The following is an 11,205-nucleotide window of genomic DNA, read 5'->3' as shown; positions in this document are numbered from 1 at the left end:
TATACACCCAGGTTATATTATGTTCAAGGCTGATTAAATTATCTGACTAGGGTGAGAGTATCTGGGCTGAAATGTTCCAAAAACTGTTACAGGCTATTGAATGTGCCCTGAATCATATTAGGTTTGTAAAAGCAGACTGTAAGAATGAAAAAACATTTTGTTGTCAGTGTTTGTGCTCTGAACGATTGAGGGGGAGGAGACAAACAGCTGGATAGCTCCACAGCAGCAGCTCTTCACTCCAAACTCTCTCCTCCTCCATTTGATTACCCCGATGAGCTGAAGGAAGTTACATTATACCAGCAGCAGCGTTCATCTTAAGACATGCTTCGCAGAGGTATGTGAGGTTTTCATGTTTTCAGTAAATAAATCTGAACATGTGAACTCAATCTGTAAGACATTGCTACTGTCTTTGCTTTCTTTATCTTAACTTACTCAGTCACTTGTCCTGTATTTTATCAATAGAAAACACTGATGCACTGTTGTGTGGTATTTATGTAATGCTTGTTTTCACAGGAATCTAAATTCAGTTAATTTTTATTCATGATGATACATTTGGATTAATTTGGTTAACTGATTGATTGGATATGGAAAATGTGAAAATTGAAGGAAACCTCAAAAGTTACCTGTCAAAACCAACAACAAACAAACAGTCTAATGTGGGTGAATTATTTTCTGTCAGTACCCTTATTGATTAAACTACACTACATATTCTACTTTCCAATGTATATCCTGGAAATAACTCATTAAAAATTTAAAAATACGTGGAGACTGTACTTGTCCACTTACTTCAGGTTTTCATTGCCTGGAGTAGCTGTCAGTCTGAGTGCACCATGAGGTAAGCTTAGCATAACATGGAATATTTGGCAATGTAATTTTTTTTTACTCAAAATATTTTTTGACTAAGTATTAACGTATTGTAAATTCAGTTACAAAAACATCACAAGGACTGGTTACATTGAAAATGAAACAAAAAAGGAAGAAAATAAACCCAAAACTCACCCACAACATGTATGGAAATGACTATTGTTTATATAAAACCTCTAAAGCTATAAAGTTGTAGAAGATAATACTAACTGAATATCAATCTGTATTACCACCATATTTGTTTATACTGTTGCACCTTACAAAATGTCTGGACTGAGTTCATAATTAAGCTTCATATTAAATTATACTGTATTGATTTATTGAGGTTGGCACTTTTTGCATTTTTTATGTAACTGGCTATTGTAACACATAATTTTTTTTTATCATTGTTAAACTATATAAACTACTATATTTTATAATAGTTTACTTTTTATTCATAGACTACATCTTATTTGACAATTATCACATATGGTTGATGCTTACTTAAAAAAAATTCTTGCAAATTGTGTTTATATTATCAATACAAGACATGACATATGCGACACCCTCATCTACAAACAGGTACCAGTTGCTCAAAATTCTTAAGCAACTCTAAAACATAAATGGGCTAAAAAGATTTAAGATTGTAAGTTCGTATTTGTTTTGGAATGTTTCCTTGTAGTAAAATCCTGTCCCCCTGACTCACGTTGCTTGATAGCTGTAAATGTATTACACAGATGGGGCACACATGTAGTCAAGATGAATTTTGGCCACATCTGGACATTACTTTCTAGATTTAAGCCTACAGGCAAATACAGTTGGTAATCTTTTCAAATCCTTTGTATTCTTTAGTGTAGTTCAGATTAATTTTAAGGATTAGAACAATCCCTACATGTGCAATAAGATGCAGCAGTGACTGATCAGCCCACTTCAGACAGATGAAACCTGCTGTTATGCTGATCTGTATCTGAAGTCACCTCGTGAATCACCTGAATATAAATAGAGGATGAACTGGCAGCAGTAAAAAGGAAATACATACATACACAAAGTGAAAAGTTAATATACTGCACGTGTTGCACTGAATACATTTGTCAGCCAGTCAAAGAAGTGGATATGTAACCGCACCAATGTAGACAGTTGGATCACTGCACGCTTAATAATGCAATTCAAACACTTAATGTTAACAATGGTTTTATTAATTTTGTGTCCCAGTCTCATACTATGACTTGACAGTGTGACAGGGATCCATTAAGTTCAATACCCCTTTTACTTAACCATTTACCCATTACCATTTCTTACTGTGACATGCCAAAGTGTCTCCTGTGGAAAAGGCTGTTAAGGAAGTGATAGAAGAAATGTTGCTGCTACTGAAAACCGATTCCTTTCTTTTTCCAAACAACCTGTTTGTGCCCTGTTTAAAATGTAGCTCCGACACTGAGTCATGTTTTATTTATCTATCGCGGGTGTAAAGAATAATAGTTACTTTCTTGTTGGTTTAAAAAAAATATCTACATGAACATTTTCAGTAACCTACTTATCTGTTTGTAAGTGTAACAAATCCTGTGTAAACTTTGACTAAATGCTTTCTGACGTCAGTGCTCTGTCTGTGTTCCCATGGTTTCCGCCAACAACCATTTCATGTCCGAAGTCACAAATATTACCTTTCTTTTTCACTATGATGCTTGGTTTGGTTTCTGAACATCCACACGACTAGAGCCATTGGTTTACTCAACCACTCTGTTCTGTGTACACTAACTCTCCCCGACAATAAAGCATGAAATGTGTGCAATGTTGAATCATTGTTGGCCACATTACATCATCCATATCCACATTTTTCTGCCAGATTTTTGGAAAATTGTGAATATTATGTAATATTTTCTGTAATTTCAGGTTGCAGATAAATTCACTTTGATCCAGGATGATCACTAACTGCTCATCACCCCCACCATCCCAAGAGGGGCCTCAGTGTCCACCTGAGAGTTCCTCTCAGGTGTTCGCTCCGGCTGAGCCTGAGGTTCATCAACAGGACGTCATCCAAGAAACTCCTCTAGAATCAGTAGAAGACACCTTGAAACCTCTGCACATGCATCGTAACAAACACTTTAAACGTTTGAGCTCTCAATGGCAATCAACCTTCAGGGGCAACATTCCTCTCTCTCCAACAGAGAAGTGGCACGGTGCAAAGAGCTTCAGGAGGCGCTGCAAGCTGCTGGGAGACGAGCAGCCTCTATGTGTCACTACCAACAATCAGCGCCAGCGTTACGTCACCAAGGACGGGAAGTGCAGGGTTAATCTGGGGCACATTAAAGACAAGAGTCGCTTCATTTCAGATATTTTCACCACATTAGTAGACCTTAAATATCTCTGGTTCCTTCTCGTCTTCACTGCCTGTTACATCCTCACATGGATGTCCTTTGGTGCAATCTACTTCTTAGATGCTTGGCTACGTGACGACATTGCACACGTCCACGACTCCCAGTGGCAGCCATGCTTTGAAAATGTGGACAGCTACCTCTCAGCCCTGCTGCTATCTCTGGAGACCCAGAGGACTATTGGGTATGGCTCCAGGAGGGTAACAGCTAATTGTCCTGAGGGTGTGGTGCTCCTGATGGTCCAGTCCATCACCGGCTCCATTATCGATGCCGTGATGGTGGGTTGTATGTTCGTTAAAATCTCCCGGCCACAGCAGAGAGCCCAGACACTGATCTTCAGCAAACACTGCGTCATCTGCGAGCGTGACGAGAAGCTCTGCTTGCTCTTCCGCATAGGTGACCTTCGAGAGAGCCACATGGTGGACGCCAAGATCCGAGCCAAGCTGATCAAATCCAGGCAGACCAAGGAGGGAGAGTTCATCCCACTGGAGCAGTCAGAGATCAATCTGGGCTATGACACTGGAGGAGACAGGCTTCTCCTGGTAGAGCCCCAAACCATTGCCCATATCATCAATGACAGTAGTGCTTTCTGGGAGGTGGGGGCCAAGCGCTTGAAGAGGGAGACACTGGAGATTATCGTTATCCTGGAAGGCATTGTGGAGGCATCAGGTTTGTAGAAATGTTGTGCTTCTGCTGTTTAATACGGATACAGCTACGTTTACAACTTTGCATGTTTGTCATTTTTGAAAAGAGCTAAGTATCTGTGTTATTATTAAACTGGGATTTTATTGCTTGTTGTGATGTTTACTGGTTGTTTTTGTGATGTTACAGTAACACGTACAGTAGTATAGATCTTCATAAAGCTGCTTTGTGGTAGTTTTTTGGCGTTGTTTGAGTGGCTGGCAAACTGAAACCAACTGAGAAAAAGGTTTCTGTCGCTAAAATAATCTTAAATTTGTGTTCATGAAAAAACTTTAGCCAGCACTGAGCCATAAGAATAAAGTGCTGGAGGCACAGAAATGCAGAGAAAAAGATGTGCTTTCATGTAAACTTGCACACAATAAAGTTATGTCCTGATAAAATCTGTTGGATCTTTTTCCAATAAAGTGACCGGTTCCTAACCCACTGATGCTTTTCTGCAGGTATGACATGCCAGGCAAGGACATCCTACACACAGGATGAGATTCTGTGGGGTCACCGATTTGCTTCGTGCATTTCCCTGGAAAAAGGAGCATTCCTTGTGGACTACAGTGCATTTGACAAAACCTTTGAAGTCCAAATGTCTCCACTCAGTGCAAGAAACAGAAGCCATGCAAAGGATGAGGAATCTACATTTTAGAAACTGAAAACAGGTCTTATTTATGGAAACTTAGAATCTGCAGTTGTAATAATTGTATCTACTTTCTTGATGTGGAAAGTTAATCATTTTGCTATGCCATTTGTGGCCACTTTGCTTTTCGTCTTTCAACCATTTTTGTTCTGTTAATGCAAATAAAATGAAACTTCCCAAAGGTGTGTATTTCTTTCAGATTTTTTCATTTTCAATATCAGCTCCTTAATAATGTCAGTAATATTCACTATACACTAAATTGTTCCTCTTGGCTCTATCGTGGCCAATTGAAACCCATTATAACCACCTTTTTTGATTCCTTGTTACTGACAGTACTATATCATGCGATTTAGGTAAAATTGCTTTCATTCTAAACTCAACACATGAAAATTGTAGTTTTTAATGTTTTTTACCAAATTACATCATTTACCCATTTTTTATTTTTGGCCAAGCAAGCAATTTCATGTAATATTCTGAGTTTTCTATAGGGGTGTTTGATGGCTTACTGCACTCCAATGGACCAAAAGAATGACACAATTTTGATTCAGGTTTGATCTTAAAGATGTTAGACAAAGGTTTGTGTTTGTGCATGAAAAAAAAAGTGCCAGTGTGAAATTGCAGCACAACTTTGCATTTGCAAGAGAGAAAAATAAATTATGTTGCCATACGTCCAAGTTCATGTGAATGTCTCTTGATGCAAGCTATTGAGCTTTGAGCTTCCTGGGTAATTTTAACTTTGATGTTCATAATGAAAGCACCTCTAACTTTGTTCTTTTCATTAAAAAAATGCACACCAAAATATCTACTCTCCCAACAAAAAAAAAAAAAACAGAGAAAGAACTCACAGGACACTGCAAAGTTCAAAGCTGTAGCTGTAGCATAAACAACAACAAACTGGGACTGTTTGTAATTCTGTCCTGGGGTTTATACAGGTGCAGTCATTTGTAAAGCTATAAATAAACCCAGCAGCTTCAAGATCATTTTTGCTCTGGCAAGATGGCAAGACGGTCATATTCACTGCTTCAAGCACTTGACTATGTGATGCGCTCAGAAAGCGAAGATGACGAGGAATCCGCTGCATCTGAAGAAGAGGCTTCTTCTTCAGTCTCCTCAGAGAATGACAGCATCACTACCAGTGATGAGGATTACCATCCAGTGCCCGATTCCTCTTCAGCAAGTGAGAATGATACAGAGACAGCAGTCGAGGCAGAGCGGCTAATGGCAGAGACGGTAGGAGAAGCGGCAGACGCCGGGGCGCCGGTGGCTGAGTGGATGTCTCGTTCTGGGAATATTGAGTGGTTTCCCACTGCTGAGAAGACCATGCGCTACAATCCAGTACCCACTGGTATCACTCCAGGGCCCACCCTGTATGCAGTTGCCCGCATTAGCACCCTAAGATCTGCATTTGACCTGTTTGTGACAGAAGAGATCATTCAGCTGCTGTGCACCCACACAAACCTGCATGGGAGGCGAAAGTGTGAGGATTGGGTATGGGCTCAAAATGTGGTCATAAATATTTTGTACTTGTAAATCAGTTTTGTACTTGTAAATCAGGATTTGTATGTGTAAAAAGAATTTGTGTGTGTGTGTAAAAAAGATTTGTATGTGTAAAAAAGATTTGTGTGTGTGTAAAAAGAATTTGTGTGTGCGTAAAAAAGATTTGTATGTGTAAAAAAGATTTGTATGTGTAAAAAGAATTTGTGTGTGCGCAAAAAAGATTTGTGTGTGGACTTAGCCAAAAAAAAAACCCCCTGCAAGTTACAAGTACGAATTTTGACCCGATTTTTCTTCCTTTCATCTGATTGGTCAATGTCATGTCAATCACAAATGTAACAATCCAATCAGAGAACAGATGGGTTTGGCTGTCGAATGGGGCGCTTTTTTTGAACTGCAGGTCTTTGAAGGGAATAAATGCCCTTTTACATGCCAACCCAGCGTTTTCCTTCATCACCACGAAGGAAAACAGTCTGGTGATTTTTGTGTCACAGGTCTACGGGTTTAATACAGGGACTTCCACAGCCTTTTCAAAAGCGCTGCGGACCGCGGGGGGGGGCGAGCAGTGTTTTGGAAATGACAGTCTTCATTACAAAGCTTTCTTCGTTATGAATTAGCATACATGTTTTTATTGAACATTTGAAGAACTAGCAAAAAAACCAGAAACTCTTGTAGAGGACATAAAGTCAGAGATAGAAACGACAAGGAGCAGGTGCATCTAGTACAGGTAGAGCTGCTGCAAAAACCCACAGAGCTCAGCAGCCAGCGCAGCAAATTCTGGATCCTTGGCTTTTAGTTAGCAGTTAGCATTAGCAGCACATACTGCGTCCGATGTGAAAGGACTTTTGTGCTGCGCACTGTGACTCACAGCAATGGTCCCGGGTCAGCCCTGACTTTGTGTTAAACTAATCCTAAAGTAATAATGGTATTTCTAACCACTGACATACCACAACTTTATCCTTTCAACAGCTGCCGAAAGTTAGGGGACCTAGCTGCTATCGGATATTTATATAGAGATCCTCCAGCTTCAAACTGTATTACCCTTCAAAGACCTGCAGTTCAAAAAAGTGCCCCTCTGACAGCCAAACCCATCTGTTCTCTGATTGGATTGTTACATTTGTGATTGAAATGACATTGACCAATCAGATGAAAGGAAGAAAAATAGGATCAAAATTCGTACTTGTAACTTGCAGGGGTTTTTTTGGCTAAGTCCACACACAAATCTTTTTTACGCACACACAAATTCTTTTTACACATACAAATCTTTTTTACACACACACAAATTCTTTTTACACATACAAATCCTGATTTACAAGTACAAAACTGATTTACAAGTACAAAATATTTATGACCACATTTTGAGCCCATAGATTGGAGGGATGTGGATGATGTGGAGATGAGAGCGTACATTGGGATTTTGATTCTCGCTGGTGTCTACCGCTCAAGGCATGAAGCATCGCGTGGTTTGTGGGCTGACAAGACCGGACGGGCAGTATTCCGTGCTACAATGCCCCTCTACCGCTACGCCCAGATCAGCGCTAACATCCGCTTTGATGACAAGCTCACCCGCCCGGGACGTTTCAGGAACGATAAGCTTGCTGCATTTCGCGTCCTGTGGGAAAAGTGGGTTGCTCGTCTCCCCCTGCTGTTCAATCCAGGAGTTGACGTGTGTGTCGATGAGCAGCTGGTTGGATTCAAAGGTCGATGTGGATTTCGACAGTATATGCCCAAGAAGCCTACAAAATATGGCATTAAAATCTGGGTGACCTGTGATGTGGCAACCTCCTATGCTTGGAAGATGGAAATTTACACAGGAAAATCACCTGGAAGTTCCCGGGAAGTTAATCAGGGAATGAGAGGACACACTGTCACTTGTGACAACTTCTTTACATCATTCAGCTTGGCAGAGGAGCTGCTCAGAAGAAAACTAGCTCTGGTTGGCACAATCAGGAGAAACAAACCAGAGCTCCCTTCCCAGCTTGTTCAGCTGAGACAGAGGAAGATTCTTTCATCTCTCTTTGCCTTCACCAAAACAACCATGGCAGTCTCCTACATGCCCAAGGGAGGGAAGAATGTGCTTCTTTTGAGCACAAAGCATAGGGAACCAGCAGTCAGTGATGGGGAAAAGAAGAAGCCAGCAGCAATCCTTGATTACAATAGGTGTAAAGGTGGAGTGGATAACCTAGACAAGGTTGTTGGCACCTACAGTTGTCGGAGGAAAACCAGTCACTGGCCACTGGCTCTGTTCTACAATCTTCTGGACGTCTCAGCATACAATGCCTTTGTCCTGTGGAAAGCAGTGCATCCTGAGTGGGAGTCCACCAAGACCCACCAACGAAGGGTGTTCCTGGAGGAGCTGGGCCACATGCTGGTGACTCCAGAAATTGCAAGACGGCCTTGTGCCCCACGCTCAAAAGCAGCCGCTGCTATTGTTGCTGAGATACAGCAGTCAGAATCAGAATCAGAGTATGACCCACAGCCCATCAACAAAATGAGGAAAAGGTGCGAACTGTGTATAAACAGAAGAAGAATGGCAACCACTCGCTCCAGCTGTGGAAAGAGTGTCTGCAAAGATCACTCTGCTGTGGTTTGCGTGTCCTGCCTTCCCTGAGTGCGCCACACACACACACACACACACACACACACACACACACACACACACACACACAGAAAGAGGATGTATTTTGTACAAACAAGCAATAAAAGGCCGTTTTTGGCATGACTAACAAAGTGGGAGTTTCTTTTATTGGGGTCATTACTCACAGGAATAATACAAAATATTAATATTAATAATAATTATTTTTGTTACTGGCACTGACCTGCAATGATTAAAAAAAAAAAAAGGTTTCGTCATTCAACTGCTGAAAAAATTTGAACTTTATTGCTATTTCCCCCCAAAAAACATAGTAGTAACATATAATTTGACTGGTATTCAAAGGGTCCATCCATCCATCCATCCATCTTCATCCGCTTTATCCGAGGCCGGGTCGCGGGAGCAGTAGCCTAAGCAGGGAAGCCCAGACCTCCCTCACCCCAGCCACCTCCTCCAGCTTATCCGGGGGAACACCAAGGCGCTCCCAGGCCAGCCGAGAGATGTAATCTCTCCAGCGTGTCCTGGGTCTGCCCTGGGCCTCCTCCCGGTGGGACATGCCCGAACACCTCACCCAGGAGGCGCCCAGGAGGCATCCTTGTCAGATGCCCGAACCACCTCAACTGGCTCCTTTCGATGTGGAGGAGCAGCGGCTCTACTCTGAGCCCCTCCCGGATGGCTGAACTTCTCACCCTATCTCTAAGGGAGAGGCCAGCCAACCTTCGGAGGAAGCTCATTTCTGCCGCTTGTATCCGCGATCTCGTTCTTTCGGTCACTACCCACAGCTCGTGGCCATAAGTGAGGGTAGGGATGTAGATCGACCGGTAAATTGAGAGCTTCGCTTTTACACTTAGCTCCCTCTTCACCACGATGGACCGGTGCAGCGTCCGCATCACTGCAGCCGCGGCACCAATCCGTCTGTCGATCTCCGGCTCCCTTCTCCCATCACTCGCGAACAAGACCCCGAGATACTTGAACTCCTCCACTTGGGGCAGGAACTCATCCCGACCGGAGTGGGCACTCCACCCTTTTCCGGCTGAGAACCATGGCCTCAGATTTGGAGGTGCTGATCTTCATTCCCGCTGCTTCACACTCGGCTGCGAACTGTTCCAGTCTGAGCTGGAGGCCTTCACCGATGAAGCCAACAGAACCACATCATCCGCAAAAAGCAGAGATGAGATTCTGAGGCCACCGAAGTGAAAGCCCTCCGCCACTTGAATAGCCCCTCTCCAGTCTGGAGAGGGGCTATTCAAAGGGTATAATTTCTAATTTTGAATTATATTTTGGTTTTCATGACTAGGACTGGTTTTCATTTAAAAAATGAAGTTGGTCTAAGTAGAAAATGTTTTAATATATATGAATTTTATAGCATTTTGTAAATGTAAACAAGGGTGGCCATTTTGGCCACGAACAGTCTGAGAGGGAGTTTTTTGTTTTTCTGCCACTGCAGAAAAAACAATGTTGCATAAATGTCATTGATGCTGTTAATTATTGCTATGCATCTAACCTTCATCATGGTTAGCAAATAAATCAGATGGCATGTATTATTTAGAAAAAAAAACTGGGATTTTATGATTTTCTCTATTTATGAGTTGTTATGATTATGTGCTCTAACTGGTATTTAAAGGGTTAAATTTCAGAATTTTAATGAAATTTTGATTTTCATGAACAGCCCTGATGCTAATCTAAAAATCATGTAAAAAATGGACATTTTCTTAATATATATAAATTTTATAGCATTTTGTAAATGTAAACAAGGGTGGCCATTTTTGGCCACGAACAGTCTGAGAGGGAGTTTTTATGTTTTTGCTCTCTCTGCACTAAAATAACAATGCATTATAATCAGTGTTGATGTGAATCAATTATATGCCCCAGACTCTACTATTAATAATACAAGAAATTTCAGTAGCAATGCAATTATATAAAATTGCAAGATTTGAGGTTGTCGTCCAGCTGGTGCAGTGGACAAACAAACTGGTGTTTAAAGGGTTAAAAAATAAAAAAGTAATAATTATTTTATATTTATGGAAAGAACTGAAGTTACTTAAAAGCTTTATGCAGAAAAAATGGCAAAAAACCAAAAATAATAAAAATTACAGACCTAATCTGTAGGTGGCCACTTTTGGCCACGAACAAGCTGAAAGGGTAGTGATTTTGATCAGACTCAGAGGGTTAAATTTTAAAGACAAACATGGCCATCGATGACTTTCATACCTCTTTTTGTACACCAACTGTGACATTCTCTGAAGTAATGACAATCATATTCATGAATATAAATCTCAGGGAGGCCATAATTTCTGCTGTTTTCCTTGTTGTATGTTTTGACATAATATGGTGTTTGATTTATTTCAAATCAAGAAAAACATTTTATCCTCTTTTTTTGTTCTTCGTCTTTCAGATGTTCCTTTTAGGGGGCACCACAGTGCATCCTCCATCTCACCCTATCCATAGCCTCCTTTTCTGTCACACCAATCCCTATGCATGAATTTTCTCTGTGCTCTTCCTCATTTTCAGCATCCTTTGTCCAATATATCCACTGTCCCTTCTTCTGCATTTTTCCAAACCATCTCAGACTT

The 11,205-nt window shown here is 41.1% G+C and overlaps 2 protein-coding genes across 2 annotated transcripts; both read left to right on the top strand.

Annotated features, from left to right (window-relative positions):
* The first annotated feature begins 79 nt into the window (after window positions 1-79).
* Window positions 80-4,720, top strand: LOC116319061 (G protein-activated inward rectifier potassium channel 3-like). The gene is made up of 3 exons (XM_031738287.2): window positions 80-334; window positions 2,734-3,884; window positions 4,358-4,720. Exons 2-3 carry the CDS (start codon window positions 2,762-2,764, stop codon window positions 4,552-4,554), a joined length of 1,320 nt encoding a protein of 439 aa, XP_031594147.1. The 5' UTR covers window positions 80-334; window positions 2,734-2,761; the 3' UTR covers window positions 4,555-4,720.
* An 821-nt stretch (window positions 4,721-5,541) lies between these two features.
* On the top strand, window positions 5,542-8,650 carry LOC120442227. The gene is made up of 2 exons (XM_039618175.1): window positions 5,542-6,022; window positions 7,410-8,650. The coding sequence occupies exons 1-2, from the start codon at window positions 5,542-5,544 to the stop codon at window positions 8,648-8,650; spliced, it is 1,722 nt and encodes a 573-aa protein (XP_039474109.1).
* The last annotated feature ends 2,555 nt before the right edge of the window (window positions 8,651-11,205 follow it).

Source organism: Oreochromis aureus, linkage group 10 (genome assembly GCF_013358895.1).
Source record: "Oreochromis aureus strain Israel breed Guangdong linkage group 10, ZZ_aureus, whole genome shotgun sequence".
Lineage (NCBI taxonomy): Eukaryota > Metazoa > Chordata > Actinopteri > Cichliformes > Cichlidae > Oreochromis > Oreochromis aureus.
This window is presented reverse-complemented; position numbering and strand designations above follow the sequence as displayed.